The sequence below is a fragment of the Cantharellus anzutake genome (genome assembly GCF_015039405.1).
Source record: "Cantharellus anzutake strain C23 chromosome Unknown EI90scaffold_3, whole genome shotgun sequence".
Classification (NCBI taxonomy): domain Eukaryota; kingdom Fungi; phylum Basidiomycota; class Agaricomycetes; order Cantharellales; family Hydnaceae; genus Cantharellus; species Cantharellus anzutake.
Window position 1 is genome coordinate 1,544,004 of NW_024066953.1, and position 15,653 is coordinate 1,559,656.

General features: G+C 48.7%; 6 protein-coding genes across 6 annotated transcripts; 2 read left to right on the plus strand and 4 right to left on the minus strand.

Moving 5' to 3' along the window:
- Nucleotides 1-102: 102 nt before the first annotated feature.
- Nucleotides 103-2,056, minus strand: EI90DRAFT_1310868 (snRNA-activating protein of 50kDa MW C terminal-domain-containing protein). The gene is made up of 7 exons (XM_039051653.1): nucleotides 1,663-2,056; nucleotides 1,403-1,579; nucleotides 1,291-1,348; nucleotides 1,169-1,238; nucleotides 764-1,113; nucleotides 542-703; nucleotides 103-489 (listed from the first exon to the last, which is right to left on the minus strand). The coding sequence occupies exons 1-7, from the start codon at nucleotides 1,856-1,858 to the stop codon at nucleotides 231-233; spliced, it is 1,272 nt and encodes a 423-aa protein (XP_038922817.1). The 5' UTR covers nucleotides 1,859-2,056; the 3' UTR covers nucleotides 103-230.
- A 204-nt stretch (nucleotides 2,057-2,260) lies between these two features.
- Nucleotides 2,261-4,357, plus strand: EI90DRAFT_3150264 (uncharacterized protein). Its single transcript, XM_039065646.1, has 10 exons — nucleotides 2,261-2,518; nucleotides 2,573-2,695; nucleotides 2,749-2,832; nucleotides 2,884-2,952; nucleotides 3,008-3,065; nucleotides 3,119-3,367; nucleotides 3,425-3,489; nucleotides 3,538-3,777; nucleotides 3,831-3,985; nucleotides 4,041-4,357. Exons 1-10 carry the CDS (start codon nucleotides 2,360-2,362, stop codon nucleotides 4,315-4,317), a joined length of 1,479 nt encoding a protein of 492 aa, XP_038922818.1. The 5' UTR covers nucleotides 2,261-2,359; the 3' UTR covers nucleotides 4,318-4,357.
- Nucleotides 4,358-4,743: 386 nt separating this feature from the next.
- On the plus strand, nucleotides 4,744-7,264 carry EI90DRAFT_3116119 (uncharacterized protein; the record flags this gene model as incomplete). Its single annotated transcript, XM_039062856.1, has 12 exons — nucleotides 4,744-4,959; nucleotides 5,021-5,078; nucleotides 5,136-5,404; nucleotides 5,464-5,674; nucleotides 5,730-5,830; nucleotides 5,884-6,199; nucleotides 6,257-6,465; nucleotides 6,516-6,589; nucleotides 6,646-6,677; nucleotides 6,730-6,804; nucleotides 6,853-6,934; nucleotides 7,012-7,264. 12 exons carry the CDS (start codon nucleotides 4,744-4,746, stop codon nucleotides 7,262-7,264), a joined length of 1,896 nt encoding a protein of 631 aa, XP_038922819.1.
- A 67-nt stretch (nucleotides 7,265-7,331) lies between these two features.
- EI90DRAFT_3150265 (uncharacterized protein) lies at nucleotides 7,332-9,517 on the minus strand (the record flags this gene model as incomplete). Its single annotated transcript, XM_039065647.1, has 6 exons — nucleotides 7,332-7,859; nucleotides 7,927-8,138; nucleotides 8,221-8,384; nucleotides 8,439-8,627; nucleotides 8,684-9,151; nucleotides 9,224-9,517. 6 exons carry the CDS (start codon nucleotides 9,515-9,517, stop codon nucleotides 7,558-7,560), a joined length of 1,629 nt encoding a protein of 542 aa, XP_038922820.1. The 3' UTR covers nucleotides 7,332-7,557.
- Nucleotides 9,518-9,763: 246 nt separating this feature from the next.
- On the minus strand, nucleotides 9,764-10,963 carry EI90DRAFT_3116121 (uncharacterized protein; the record flags this gene model as incomplete). Its single annotated transcript, XM_039062857.1, has 1 exon — nucleotides 9,764-10,963. The coding sequence occupies one exon, from the start codon at nucleotides 10,961-10,963 to the stop codon at nucleotides 9,764-9,766; it is 1,200 nt and encodes a 399-aa protein (XP_038922821.1).
- A 3,063-nt stretch (nucleotides 10,964-14,026) lies between these two features.
- On the minus strand, nucleotides 14,027-15,072 carry EI90DRAFT_3011708 (aspartic peptidase domain-containing protein; the record flags this gene model as incomplete). Its single annotated transcript, XM_039056502.1, has 5 exons — nucleotides 14,027-14,145; nucleotides 14,201-14,211; nucleotides 14,265-14,414; nucleotides 14,466-14,762; nucleotides 14,813-15,072. The coding sequence occupies 5 exons, from the start codon at nucleotides 15,070-15,072 to the stop codon at nucleotides 14,027-14,029; spliced, it is 837 nt and encodes a 278-aa protein (XP_038922822.1).
- Between the last annotated feature and the right edge of the window lie 581 nt (nucleotides 15,073-15,653).

Consider the following 15,653-nt stretch of genomic DNA (forward strand, 5'->3'; position numbering starts at 1 on the left):
CGGAAGTCGACAGATGACGGGATGATGTCACAAGAGTACAGGTCAGGAGGGAACGGCCTCTGCCAAGCAGCGATTTTTCTTGAGCATCATGACCTCATTTCAGGTCAGTCGCCGCATGGTTTGATCTCGAGGCGCATTTGCTGTACTAGTAGGCCACTGGTATCTTCATCGTGTACATTTTGATAAAATATTACAGTATATGGATAAACAAGCCGGGATAAACTGGTGCTTCAGCATAGTCCCTCATCTCCAAGCAATCTGATAACCATAGCGGTCTCGTCCCTGCCTTCAAGGGGTGGCCCTAATATCTGCCAACACATCCGACATACGAGAGTGATGGGCTCGCCAGTTCGCACGTCTCCGACGATAGATAGTTCTGCGGGGAGTCTGTTGCAACTCCTGCATAGAGGCTTCCTGCTCGTTATGCTGGCAGGGGACAGTTGGATTGTCAGAGGATAATTCGCGGGGGGGTCAGTGGGTGTCGGCAATCTAAACAAAGCACATTAGGGAGCAGTTGACGGGGGGCATTATCAAAGAACACCTTATTTGACTGAAAACGATGAAGTGTTCGCAGTCTCCTTGGTGCAGAAGATAATAAGGTTGATGTAGTCGGAAAGCCAGGTTTGCAAGTACGACGCTGTGAATTCCAGCTCCCAGGTGGACAAAACCAGGACCTCTCTTGTTGATATACGTCTTCAGTTTTCTGTGGGGAAGTGCGTGAATATAATAAATAGGTAAGACTGGGGTGATCCTGATCGCTTACTCGCCATAATCATGCGCACCTAATCCATCACCATGCACAACACCCTCCACACATATAACAACTCCTTTGCCTTCTTCGACATGATCTTCGTAGCCCACAAGAGTTTTCCCATCATCGCTTAAAATTTCTTGTGGGAGGAATTTCTCCAGGCACGGCATGTTGTCGTACACATCTCCCAGAGTCTGAGTGGAAAGAGCAACATGCGTAGAGGATCGATGGAAATGGTGAGGGAAAGAAAACCCGCGGGAGAAAATTGCGTATGTGATGAGCGCAATGGGACTGCCGCTTCCAAAGATACCACTGATCGAACATAAGGCGGAACCATCCTTGCTTGGAACCGAGCTGTATTTCTGGGAAGAAAGTGGGGGGTCAGCTCTAGAAGGTGTAGTTGACCGAGGTCAGCACAATATTGCTTAAACTATTTATGTCCTCATTACGCCGCAATCGGGAATAAAGGTTGGCTTCCGCAGACACGCTGTCACGTTCGTGAGGGATGAGGATGACATTGGCTTGGCTTTGGGACTTACTTCCAACACTCCAATGGGATATCCCGAATAGTCTTCTCGAAATGAGTGAGGTCGGGCTCTGTCAGACGATTTCAGCAAATTTACGCGAAAGTTCGGTAGGAATACTGTCTACCATCACTTGCAGTGCTTGAACGACCCAAACGCACGGATGAAATTTCACCGCGCAAGCCAGCGTGTCCTTTCCGCCTTTTCATTGCACCATTTTCACCAAATTCTTCATTCAGCTGAAGGTCATGGAAGCTTCGCAAAATCGCTTCTTTTTTAGGATTTCCTAGGTTGTTCCTTATGTCTTCCGCGATGTCATCAACTCTGCCCAGTTTATATACGGCTAAAATATCTGAAAATCTATAGTACACGCACCAACATACCTACATTCTTGCTCTATTTTGTCGTGCGTGACGTCGTCAACGCGATTCCACTTCAATGAATCCTCGGAACTTGGGCTATCCCTCCCCAATGAGACGTCACGGTTGAGTGATGTAGCTTCCTCTATAAATTTGACGATCGATATTGGATGAGATGGAGGACCGAATGTCGCATTCTCGTCCCAGCGATGGCTGGGTTGCATCAGGGCTCACGTTCACATCACGTTACATATACTTTGTCCGTCGTAGCGGCGCTTTCCGCCAAATCGTCCATCAAATATTGGCAATATTAGGCAAGACCCCATAGTGGAATATAGAAGATAGGTTGGCAATATCTTTTTGCCGTCGCGCAGACTGTCGCGTACCTTTATTTTTTTCCCCTCCACCTATATACTGCTGTACTCTAGTGCTTCACCAGAGTAATTTTCTTTGCCCTGCTACGCATGAAAGCACTGGACACAACAGGAGGTTCAAAAGAAAAAACCGCGACGGGAAAACATGGGCTTGAGGTGGGGGGAAGCTATATCAAGTTATTCTAATTAACCTGCCAAGGGGAAGCAACCACGGGAAGAAGTGCAAATTGAGAAGAAAGGTAAAAGATGGGCCGGAAAGATCCGTTGCGACGCCTGGTTCGGCATTGCCTACGTGTTGAGCCGCACCATCGCACGGATCATTGCTTCGCAGTCTTCACCCTTACTGACGCCATGCGCCCACTGAGACGACTTGACGTCTTGCCCGCATTCCTTCTATCTCTCATCTATTCCTGGATAGCGAATGGCGAATTCATCCGCCCGCGGCCAAATCCTTTGAAGCAGGTCCTGGAGCATACGCCAGTGAATCAGCCCTCCGAAACTTGCGCTAAGGTGTGATACTACATAGAGGATTTCCTGGCGACTTGGATTGAACCACCTCACAAGCTCCGATTGAAAGGACCTATAGAAACCACACATTGTGATTATGAGACTGTGGAAAGCGTGAATGACGAACTGGTATCGAATCTAAGCGCTCTGGTTCGGAAACCATTCTTCAGATACTATAAGGCATGTCCTTCCCCCCTCCCTCCCTCCCTTAACAAATTTAGTTGCTGTCCCAGGTTGATTTATATCGGGAATGCCCGTTTTGGCGAGAAAATGGCTTTTGCATGCATCGCACTTGTGGAGTGACGTCCATAGATGAAGTAAGGCAGGTAATGGGTATTGAGGTCGCTTTCTAATTACTCTTTGCATAGAGTCAAGTACCAAGGGAGTGGAGAGCTGAAGCACTTAGCCAAGTACGAGGAGCCCAAGAAGGCATTGTGGTGCGTCTACTGTTCCATCGCTCCGTCCATGATCTGAACATGAATTACCATTCAGAGACTTCCGGGATGCTTTTATAAAAATTCGGATTTCTGTTTCCTCGACGATAACGAAGGTACGTGAGGGTCGGTAGCGCCATTCAAGTGGTACATTCACATGTTCATCCAGGAGGAGAGTATGTCGACCTTACTGAAAACCCCGAAGGTTTTACTGGATACGCTGGCGCATCTGCTCATCGAATATGGGGCTCGATTTATAACGAAAATTGCTTTGGCTTATCAGAAGCGACCCTTCTCCAACGTGCTGAAATGTCGCGATTTGATCGGTCCCCTGCCAGCATACTCGGACTGAGTCGTTTACCGGCAACAGCAGATGAAGGGTGTCTGGAGAAGCGAGTATACTACCGCATCATATCTGGTCTGTGGATCTGCACAGTTAATATGCTCCCAACACTCTATTCACCATACTCTCTAGGCATGCATGCATCAATATCAATTCACATTTGTCACCGGTGGTTCAATCAGACTACGGGAGTATGGGTATGTCGTCAGGCTTGCGGTATTTACGTCCCTCTAATCAATTGATAGGGCCCAAATCTGCAATGCTTCGCTAATCGTATAGCACTGCACCCTGAACGTCTTCAACACCTTTACTTCAACAACGTTCTCCTTTTGCGTGCTGTTTCTCGTGTTGGTCCATACCTATCCGCTTATAGTCTAGATGATGAAGAGAAAGGCGCAGATGAGCTCCTCGATAATGTGTTAAATATAGCCAAATCAGCGGGGGCTTTTGACGAAACTGCATTGTTCCGGGGCAACGATGCTAAGGTAAGTTCAGAATGTCAATTGATTTGATTCTGGGCTGAGCTATGGCTTGGTAGATACTAAAGGAGGAGTTTAAAGACCATTTCCGCAACGTGTCTCTAATCATGGATTGCGTCGGATGTGACAAGTGTAGGCTTTGGGGGAAGATTCAGGTGACAGGCATTGCTGCTGCTCTGAAGATTCTCTTCGAAATGGATGAGAATGCCCTTGAGTAAGTTGCATCTGCTTTCTATATTTGGATCTCAGTAATGTTCTCCCTTTGCTAGCCCTCAGCTGAATCGCAATCTGCTCACGCGCTGGGAAGTGGTGGCTTTAATCAATACACTGCGTCTCTTCAGTGAAAGTCTGAAGATAACAGAGGATTTCCGTGCACTTTGGCATGAGACACACGATGCTGAGAGGATAATATCTGAAGCAGAAACAGAAGCACTTATCACTGCGAAAGTACGTACATCATGGGGTGCTCATGTGTTGTTGGTTCTTATCCCCATAGGTAGGCAGGCCAAGCCTCAACTATTCCTCGGCCGTCACCGGCATCTCTGATGCCTCCTCAACGGCCGGAATATCGTGTTCCGTCGTATCGATTTGAGGTGTTCGGAGAAAAGGTAATCGATGTGTGCAGGCGAGGGAGGGGCTGTGTGGCAGCTGTCATGAGAGAGATAACACGGCTTACACAGGCTGCCGCAAGGATATTACGGACTATATTTGCCTTGTCTAGAAAGGACCACACAAACGATCTATAGACTAAGCACCTCGACCTAATCAGTATATACTATGTATATTCATTGTTTGTAGTTATATCCTATTTGCGTCATCTAATCACTTGAACATCCGCATTAAATATAGTGCATCCCTATCCTCGCATCTTGGAACTAGGTTAGAGTGAGCTGCGAGTCAATTGAATGAATTTCCCACGACTCTCCGAAACTCGAAATCCGTCTACGCCCATTTTTGTGGCGGCCATTCAACATGCCAAATATCCACCTCTCACCTCGAGCTGAAGCCCTGAAGCTGGAGGCCAACCGTTTATTTCAAAATCAGGACTGGAGTATGGCCTTCATAACATACTCCGCAGCCATCTCCGTAGAACCTAGGAGTGCAGTGCTTTATGGCAATCGAAGCGCCACATCCATGAAGATGAACAGATACCATCAAGCCCTTAGTGATGCAAAGAAGGCTATTGAGGTAAGATCCCTCGTCCAATCTTCATAATCAGGGCGATCTGCAATCGATTCCACTCTCGAAGCTAGACCATGGTTGGGACAAAGCTCACGCGCGTGCCGCCGCAGCTCATGAAGCTTTGAGTTCAGTCCATCATGAGTGTGGCGATATAAAAGCTTAGGGTCATTCGAACTTTATAGATGAGCTCACGAGCGCCCATCTTAAATATTTGGAAGCGGCTAAATTCGCTACGAAGCCGGCAAGCAAAGACGAATATGAGAGACTTGCAAGGCTTGTGATCGAGAAGGCGCAACGGGCTTCCGAGGCTACAGTGGCCCAATCTTACGTTCAGCTGAAGAATCCAACCGACAAATTCATGCAGATGGTCGAGCAGGGACACATTTTCCCTCTCGACTCCGCCGTCGTACGGAACGTAAACACTGTTGATAGCGTCCTAAAAGCATGGAAGGTGGTTAACCATACCCATCCATACGGACAATAACAGAGTCGCTGAGCCTCGTTCGTCAGGATATTTTGGGTCTCGCAATCACGAAGACTGATGCCAATGGCAAGCCATTGCCCCAAGCTCAACATACGGCCAAAGTCAAAGTAGGGGCAGTTTCAGACTTCGTCTCCTGCGTACTACAGGATCCGATGAATAGTTTCGCGGTTACGAGTTCCACAGAGTGGAACAATCCAGTTGACTTGATCCAGCATCAGATCCAGTGGGAGGCAGTGAGTACGCATCTATATATTACCTTGGACATTCAAACTCTAGCCGCGTACTTCATTAGGCAATCTCAAAACTTCCGTCGGTGTGTTCTCTAACCTTGGTGACTTATTTCCGTGCTTATCGGTAGCACAACACTTTCAGTTCGAAAATACACAGAACTTCGTAAGATGATAATTACTATTGCGTGCGATGCTTTAATGTCAATATCATAATAGATTCAGTATTTTGAGAGTATAGTATCTGCTCATGGCTGGGATCATGTCCACGGAGGACCTCAAAGGCGAGTTTACAGTGTTCGGCGAATAGTGCGCCTTCTTGACCCAAACTACAGCTGCTTCAGGGTGCGGGATAGCCTATCACTTGCCATTCGCATTCCTATACTTGCCGGAATGGTCTACGAGCTCATCGCCGGCCATTATGGGACAGCGGCGCAAAAGTATGAACAAAGTCTAGCATATATTGACGCCATTCGAGCCAGATGGCCTGATTTGGGCCCCGAGATCGTCGGAACTAGCATCAAGGAAACGTTCAGTAAGGAAAAAAGTAATACTGTGCGACTGGCTCAACAAAACTACGATTTCATAATAGGGAGAGCCGTTCAAGCCAGGTACTTAATGTGTCTTGAGCAGCGAGCATCAGCTCGTCCGAAACCTCTTTCGTCGGAGTTCGAGGAGATCAAAAAGGTGGCAAATGAGCTGCTGGAGTCGTGTAGAGCGCACCCCGTTCACCTTGGCCCAGGTGCATCCCCATCGGATATAATTCATTGGGTTGCGTTCGACAAGAGTATTCGTGCTGAGGTTAGTGCTTCATTACTTTAGGATTTCCGACAAGTAGTTGAATATACTAGGCACACATGGCGCTAGCCTATGCGTACCGAAACACCAGAGATGATCCCGAAGATGGAGTAAAGTGCTTACAGAAGTACGTGCCTTGTTCCAAGTCGAAGCTTTGGGACGCCGCTCATTGATAGACGACAGTTATCTTCTAGCCGCTGCTTGGTTTCCGCTAGGTGAGTCAGTTAATCCTGTTTATCATTCGGCAAATCTTCAATTCTCTTTTAGATGATTATCGCTGTGCTATGAATTTGTGGTATGCACTCAATATCTCCATGAGAGAAGGTGGTATCTCCTTAGAAGGTATGAGAGACTATTGCGGATTTTGGCGGGGGATAATGGCTGTTGCAGATATTGACGCAATGATAGCAAAGGCTCAGGCTGCTGAGAAAGCTTCACAACTATTTTTCGATAAACGAGAAGATCCCCAATGGTATGACCGGAATTCATGCTTCAGCCCCATTTTAATCAGGTATCGTTCATCAGTCGTCAATGGGTATTAGATTGCAGGGACGAGCTCAAGAAGTGGGCATCAAAAATGAGAAAGGCGAACCCTCGCAATGTTTTCTTAGGACCAGTGATAGGACAAGCCGACCGGATTGTCTCAGGCAGGATCCACGGTTTGGATTTGTCTCAGCTCCGGGGAAATGGTTCGGGTCGAATTGGTATTTTTGCTGAAGTCCATGTGGTGGAGACTTACAAGGCGGCGAAGGAAGAGGCAAAGCAGGAATCCGAGGGAGTGCTGGTTCTCTCGGTTGATTAGTCGACATTCGGAATTACCTCTTCTCATCATTTGTTGCCAGTAACACAGCGCTGGCTGATACGAATCTCCTTTCTTGGATATGTAGAATTGAATTGGATGGTGTTCGACACCAGCGAATGTGCGAGGTACAGTAATGTAAAATGCAGCGATACAGGCGATTAATAGATGGAAAGTAAAGGAGTGAACGCAATCATCTTAGTATGGGAGTAGTTGAGCCAGAAACGAAGCAAAGGGAAAATAAGTTGTGTCCAATAAGAATACCTTTGACCCCATGAGCAACGATCACACCCCTGCTATGTGCCGATTTGCCACGCAGATGGCCACTCATCAATTCCTTGAATGAGCGCCGAGTTTTCTCCGTCAAACACGAGGATTGACGTGGCTAGGTGTGATGCGACGTTTACCGTTCCTAACTTCGCACGCATACTATTGGGAAGATCGTTCCACGATGCTGTGCCATGTTGGGATTGCTGTGGGTCATCGTCATCCTGGGAAACCAAGACAGACCGCACATGTTTGTTCCCTGAGGGATCTTTTACGCCTGGAGCTTGGGAAACTTGTGCTATGGAGTCTTTAGCCATACAGTGGAAAGAACCTGCAACAAAGAGTGGAAAGGGGTTCAAATTGGTAACGAATGCACTGTGTGAAGCGTCGACCATTACCTTGAAATGAAGGTGGGACACGAGCCAATACTGGCGAGAGCTTCGTCTCAGCAGACATCTGAAGTGCGACAGGCGGATAAGAATATGGATAATCTACGATCACGGCAACCGGTGCATATGTGGTGCATGCGGATAGATGGATGGCATAGGGGTCGGTCGAACCGCTACGCCTCTTGGGGAGATTAACGGCTTTAACTATAGCATCGATCGGACTAATAACCAAAATTCAGACGCAATCAGTAAGGACCGTGAGACAGAGGGATAATTTGGAGGTGTACTAAATGTGACACATACGCATGATCGGAATGAAGAAGTACAGTGAAGGGCAAGCCCCTGTACACAAGGGTGATGTTGGCCATTATTTCAGCTGACCGGGCCTGGATACGCAAGTACTGAGACACTCGCATCAGCCCACGGATGGGAGCATATGTATCAATGCTGAAGTTTTTAACTTCGTTCTGCACACATCTCCCCGTAAGTAAATAAACGAGAGATTGCCCACAGATGCGTACCATTTGCATGGAGACGAGAGAAACAGGTCCTTCTAGTGAGAGGGATTCGATAGAGAGGGGGTGTTGTGAGTTTCTCCGTTGAAAACTGTGACTGAAACGGGGAAGGTAGGTGGAAAGACAGCGCAGCGACACATCTCTAGGGATGATTAGGCTGATGGTCACATCGAGAGGTATATTTCTTTCATTCCTCTGTTCTTGGTCATTCACTCAGTCTGGAGAAATATGAAGAGAAAATGACCACGCACGTTGCGTATCTCCAAACCATATTCACCGTCCCCTACACCTTTCACCATGCACACATGGATGTCCCTCGTAGGTGCGAATTGGCCAGGCACGTATACCTCAATCAGGATGCCCATGTCTGGCCAATTATGAGCCCAGACATCAAGTTGTCCGGTCAGTAACTCAGAGTCAAAGGAACGAATGAAGAAAGATGTCGTATTCTTCGGGTAGAGATACCGAAGCTCGGGCATGCTTGGGACGCTGAAATTCCATGCATCACACGAAGCATTTTGACCCCCCATGCATGCATCACACGGAACGGTTGGCGGTCCCCTGTAATCAGCTGCAAGCGGAGGATAGGGTGGGGGGGAATGGGGAGGCGGAGGCGGGGCGGAGGATGGGCCAAATTGTGGACCCGGAGGGTCATTCCAGAAATTAAAGCTGAACTGTTCGTGGTAAGTTGCGTCACTCCATCGTCGCTTCCAGGGTTTCTACATTGGGGATATCATCGATATCATAAACCCAGATATCCTTCGTAGGCATGTTGAATTTCAAATGCTTACCAGAATCAAGAGGGCTGTGAGAAGAGCAGAGTACACAACGAAGGCTATGAGAATATATAGAAGCCATCGCCGACGTCTCTTCCGCGGGAATGTCTTGTCTTTTTCGACGACGGTAGAAGTATCATCATCATCGTAACCAACTCCCGAGTTGTCATTGATTCTGGTGGTCGTTGGAGCTGACGGGATATAGGGAGGCGGATGCTCAAGGGAAGTGGTGGATAGAGGGCGAAGGGCAACAGGCTGGCTTGATGAAGGGTCAACCTTTTGAGGCTGTTGCTCGTCGAGGATGATCATGGGAACATTGGACAAAAAGTGGTGTTACCTAAAGGACACGGAATAGAATAATTCCGAACGTGATTGCTGTGCGGCAATTCCCGCGGAACTTGCTAACTCCGTTCTTCTCCCGCTTCAATTCCTGATAGACTCCTTTCGGAGGGTTCAAGAATATCTATTGCGTTCTACATACACATTCATCCAGAAACAAGTAGATAAAGAATATAACTATTGAAACTATAAAAATAAGAACCGACACGGCGCAGTTCATCTTGTGAGGCAGTTGCAGAAAGGCGGATCCTGAGAAGAATACACCATCTTCCACGGCTGTCGAGCCTGCACGATCTGTCTCTCGTATAGGAAAACCCAATTTTGAAGACACGATGAATTCCGCGATTTGACCGATAGCCTTTGTAATGCCTTCCCAGCCTCAAAACATTCTCCAACCCATTCATCGAGGTGCTTCGGCTCATCCATCCCAGCTATACTGCCTTCCCAAGCCAGCTCTTCCAAAGATGATGCTAGGGCTGGAATAAGAACATCCACAACTCCCGCGAGCCCATTGACGAGTTCGGCTGCTACAGTGGGAAATTTGATTTCGACACTTCTGAGACGTTTCAAAGCGGGTATGCGAAAGAGGTCCGAATACGTGCTAGGCGCGCAAAGGGCAGCCGTGGATGCGCCGTGGAAACCCATACTCAGGTGGTCTAAGGGGTCGCGTGCTTTCTCGTCCTCGTTGGTTGAGAGGGCAAGCTCAAGTTGCTGGAGGTTTGTTGACATATAATCAATGGAAAGGCGCTTGATTGGTTGACCACGGATGATGTTAGATTGGGAGGGCGTGCGGACATGGAGGGATTGGAGGGAGGGCAGGTAAACGTCTAATGGAGACGCTTCGCATATTGATAACGGGAGACGTAGAGTATGCAATTGTGGATGAGCACGTAAAAATTTTCCGAGTCTTGCATCGCATCGATCCATGTTCGCCGTGAAGACCCTCAGGTGCGGAGCGAACCCCAGATTTCTCTCAAAAGTCGAGGTAACGGGGTTGTGTTCCACCCCGTGCCGATGCGAGCAGACTTCCAAATGCGTAATGTTACGTGCATAGCGCGTAAGCTTCCCAAGGATGAGCTCAAGCTCTTCGGAAAAAGGGACATTCTGGTTCCCTTCACCGATCATCGAATTGCCGACTTCGAGGCCGAGCCCGCTGGTGCCGAAATCTAGGCAAAGACGGCGAATGAACGTCCCCGAGATGTCCTGGACGAATGTGGCAAAGTTGTTAATCGTGCAGGCAGAATTGCGTCGAGCTTTGGGGGAGGTATAACGGATGGAACGCCAGAGCTGTGGCGCCGTTGCGCGGCGTAGCGACGAGCTACACAGGCTAAGAGACTTGAGTGAGGACGAGTCCAACAACCCGAAAAGGATGTAATGGACGTCGTACGTCGCGTTTTCGATGCGAGAAGACGGCATGGATAGGACTCCTGGCAGGTTTGGGGTAAAGGTCAAATTCTGGGCACTCTTATAAGCACTGCGGAGTGTTAGGTAAATAAGCCACGAGTGCCAAGTGCCCGATCAAATTCCAAAACGGTCACCTTGTGCGTCCCCAACGAAGAGGCGGAGCCGGCGTCTGTACCACTTGACAGGAGCATTGGCTGCAGGCCAAACTTATAGACTAACCCTATCACCCTTTTTCAATGACCCTGATCGTATTCCCTGGCATTCAATAGTGGACAGAGAAGTGCGAAGCATGAGGCGGAAAGAGGGTGGATTGTTCGAAAGAGCTGCCGCTCCCACGGCCAACGCCTCATAGCCGACGACTTCCCCTAGTCCTAATGAGATTTGAAGCATGAACACCGCGCATTAGAGCGCTCTTTAAGCGGGCCACTGCAGCTTCTTCTGCAGTGTCGAAAACATAACTGGGTTCGCTGATGCAATCCACATGGGCACATGGGATCATATCAGCGATTGATCGGCTCCGCGTGTAGTAGCGCCGTAAAGTCAAGGCGGCTTTGATGCATGAAGTACGTGACAGGGGACAGGAAGCGCACTATTCAAGGCGAATCGCAACCTCAAGGAACAAAGAGAAATGCAGCAGGAGTGCATGAGAAACGAGCAGTTGTAGAAAAGAACATGGTACAAATTAGGCATGGTTTGGCGGCTGTAAACTGAACCTAAGGCAATACCCGCCCAAAACATCCATATGACATGCCCCCGCTACACGGAACGACACGAGCTTTCTACTCCCCATAGGGAGGCGTCATTGCAGCTAAATCTTTAAGGCATGCATTTAGATGATGGTCGGGCTGGGGTTCTTCTGCAATATCGAATCAATCCACCACACACGAGGTTCTTGGTCGACCTCGGCGTGTCTGGTTCCCTGAGGGAGTACTGGGAGTAACAGCTACTGCCGCAATCTAGGGCAACAAGGTATGTCTTCCAACGTCACGACGGAACCAATAGCCCCTCACACAATCTCAGCGTCTCCAGTACTGCTTGATCCATGTTGAACGCAACCTCTCATAACAACATATTCGGCTCAGAGGATAGTATCAGGACTCGCCCTCAATACCGAAAGGACCTACCTGGGGGGTCTCAATATATTACCTGTGGGAGGTGGCTTCATCACCCGATTGCAAGCAGGTTCTCTCAGCAAGCTCAGTTCCCTTGCCGATGCGCTCAGTTCCCCGACCAATTTGGAGCGAGAGCCCGTATGAAAGTGCTGGCCTGCCCGGGTGAGATACCTCCTGACGCACCAACTACTACGGTCCTAGGGGGAACTTCCCATGCACAACTGATTGATGAGACACTACTACCTTCTTCTCATTTATCGTTGGATTCACCCAATGGGGACAGCCAATTTATGCGGGATTAACAAACTTCCACCACCCACCTATATTGTCAACTTCTTTATCTATGGTGTGTGTCGGTCTCACGCCGTTTTCCTGGCTCCCTGGATCCAGCCAATCTACACGCAATGTAGCCTTTATTGGAAAGAGTGTAGCTGCGGTGAACCCTTCCCATCGAACGGTTTCTGTCGACGTATCGCTTATATGGAGACGTCAAGTTCTTGCCGTTGTGGGGTTGATTGCACCGGATGTGAGTCCGAGTCATAACTAATTAAGAGTCGTCCACCGAGGTGGTCGAGGCTGATATTCGGACCGGCCAGGCTGGTAGATGTTGCCCCTGGCTGAGTCAAGATTAGGCAGCACACTTACAAGACGGCGAAGTTCGGGGCCGGGGAGGTATATATCCGTGGCATCGGTTCTCTTGGTGCCACTGATCTTACCGTGTCACGCACAACCTTGGTCGTGGAACGCATCTTTCACCTAGTGTGTTTCATGACACCGCGGATACGGCGAAAGCTTGATGTCTGACTGTACGTTCACGTACTAGCTGAGATCAGTGGATAGAACATCCTGAAGACTTGACGTAACTCCCTCTTCATTGTACTTGCGGCCTGATCTCCCCAGTTATACTGCCCGCAACTAAGTCGCAACTTGCACTTTCCACCCTTACATAAACCGAACGAACCTGACACCCTTCTTGCACCCCGACACTAATGGAATGCCCGCGAATGGGCTTGTCCCGATGCGTTTGCATAGAGCGAAGGTGAATTTGTCCACCTTGCTGATCGACTTGCGACTGGGACACGTGCGAAGTGATTCCAAACTGGTATCCAAATTTGAGGTGCCAATCATTGCATTTTGCGTTGTGTAAACCTGGCGTTGCCACTGAAGGGTCTATTCACTCCTATCCTTTCATCCGCACTAGGTTAGAGCTCTACATCCCTGGCGTATGCAGTCATTTTGATTCGATAGCTGGTGTCTGATGACCCGAATAAGGACAACCCCACTACAAGCGAGGCGACCCTCAAATTTCCCATTATACGTGACAAAAGCTGGCTCCCTTGCACTCTCGGGAACCGTCTTGATTCGTCAGCTTTAGCTTAGTGGCTGATGTTGTGCAGATTGGCATCTCAATAAAGTCATACATTAACCCACGAGTCCGATTGCGTAGGATCACTGCCAGACGGAGATAGTAGGGAAAAGTGCTCGGTTGCCTGCAGCTTGATCAACTGCTGTGAATTGGTCCTCGCCTTCTGGGTATCCAACTCACATCAACCACACTGGGCTGCACCTCCGTTCTGTGGAGCAACCTTGGACCCTAAAACGATATCCTGCTTCGGTCAGGTCTGTGGCCGGCAGTAACGCACATTGCTGCGGTTATACTTAGTTACCTATGCCATGCGCATTCGTCTCTGGCTTTTTCGTCAGCGGTCAAGTCGTGGTCAATATGGTCATATAATTCAAGTCGTAGGAAGGATTTCGTTTATCATCCTTCGAATTCAGACCCATAATGACTGCATTATTCTGCACATTCATATTAAGACATGCTGACTAGGCAATCACATTGGAATTAGCCGACGTTTCAATTTATTTCAGTAATTCAGGAGACTCGGATATCCAACAAAGCATATCAAGGAACAGGAAAAGGGGCGCGAATGTTGCAATGAGAGCCGACGCAGTGCATGATTCACTTCGACTTCGCGAAACCAACGGCATCACGATTGAGATCGTACACAGTGAAATAACGGCGGAGGAAGGCATCACCAAGGATCCAGAGGGAGCCGCCTGGAACGTTGATGTCCATACCTTCAAAAGGTTGAAGTTTAAGGTACGGAAGCAAACAGAGGTGAGGGACCCCTACCTTGGAACGCACTAATGCACGTGTTCTGAATATTGAGGATGTAATCAGTTCCCTTCAGGGATACGGCTTGCCATTGAAGTAGAACGAGAGCTCCGGAAGTGTGGGGACCTCATCACAGGGAACGGTATACTGGCCATTCCAGCCCTTCGTTGCGCCAATCTCAGCATTAAGCATTTCGGCAATGTCAGTAGGAGCCACAATCAGCGAAGTTCCACTGAGCTTATCCCATGAGCAACATGCGCAAATCATGAATGCTTGAACTTACGTGTCGATAGCAGCGCCAGTGTTCTCAAGCTCTAATTCCTCATCACCGAAGGTGATCTTCTCGAGCTCCACTTCCCAGTAGGCCTTCCTCCTAACAGGTACATACTCGATCTTTCCGGTATAGTGACTATTATCGATACCGCCAAACACAGCTTCACCTCCATCTTCCTCACTATCACCGACGCGGAAGGAGAAAACAGGGTCCGCCAGCAATCCGTGATTGACAAGTTCGTAGAATGGAGGGGTGATGTGATTAACAGCAATGGTGTCATAAGCAAGTCCGAGGATACCATCGAACCTGGTCAATAATTAGTTCAAGAATCGATGCTGGCGTGGGAATTGGCCTACTTTCCGAAAGCAAAAGTGAGACCGGGTTCTTTGAGCGCCTCAGCGAAGGTGACGCTTCCCAAACTCAGGTCCCCAATGCTAAATGCATCATGCGAAACAATACCAGAGAGGGAACCAGAGCCATACGCAATGTCGAAAGTTGATCCATTCGCCTTGTAGGTGCTAGAAGCCGACGAGTCGTATTTGGCATGGAAAAAGCATGCAATAGACGTGCAGGACTTGCTGGGGACCCAGAGGTTTGAGGAACTAATGACAACCATGGTTAGGTATTTTGCGGCACGCAACATGCGGCAACAAAAACTTGCCCGGTATCTAGATGTCCTCGCGTTAGCAGCCTTTATATATGATAAGATACGCATCTTACCAAGAATAACCTAATGGTGACAGACGAAGAAAACGAGTCAGTAAAAGTTATGACGACAACCTATCTGCATGCGACACAGGTAGCAGTACCTTGAACTAATTCTCAAAGTCAGTCTGAAGTGTAAGTTAACAAACACAGCACTTACAGTTTGCGGGGGCGTTCCTATAGTAATATCGGCAAAATATTGCGCATTGGCATAGTCTGGTGTTCACACAAATCGAATCAACTCCACGAAACGAAGAGAAGTCCACGTACTGGTAAGTGGGACAGTGTGTCCACCTTGACCCCTCTCCTGAACCTGGGTCCAGTAGAGGTCGTCCTCTGCATTGCGATTGAGGGGCTTCGAGAGGGGTTGTTGAACACCGTATTTCTGTCCAAGCTGCGCAACAGACGCTGCCGATGCGACATGGTCGGGAGAAGAGGGGGTATCTTCTGAAGCCTCAGACGATGAACGCCTCCCGCCACCGCGAGAGCTGA

What these genes read in the sequence shown, in the direction of transcription:
- EI90DRAFT_1310868 (XM_039051653.1), bottom strand. Translation starts at nt 1,858, where the DNA reads ATGCAACCCAGCCATCGCTGGGACGAGAATGCGACATTCGGTCCTCCA. An exon ending in GGTGCGCATGATTATGGCGA is followed by an intron (nt 704 to 763) that starts GTAAGCGATCAG and finishes ACTTCCCCACAG; the next exon opens with AAAACTGAAGACGTATATCA. An exon ending in ATCGTTTTCAGTCAAATAAG is followed by an intron (nt 490 to 541) that starts GTGTTCTTTGAT and finishes TGCTTTGTTTAG; the next exon opens with ATTGCCGACACCCACTGACC.
- EI90DRAFT_3150264 (XM_039065646.1), top strand. Translation starts at nt 2,360, where the DNA reads ATGCGCCCACTGAGACGACTTGACGTCTTGCCCGCATTCCTTCTATCT. An exon ending in TCCGGGGCAACGATGCTAAG is followed by an intron (nt 3,778 to 3,830) that starts GTAAGTTCAGAA and finishes ATGGCTTGGTAG; the next exon opens with ATACTAAAGGAGGAGTTTAA. An exon ending in ATGGATGAGAATGCCCTTGA is followed by an intron (nt 3,986 to 4,040) that starts GTAAGTTGCATC and finishes TCCCTTTGCTAG; the next exon opens with CCCTCAGCTGAATCGCAATC.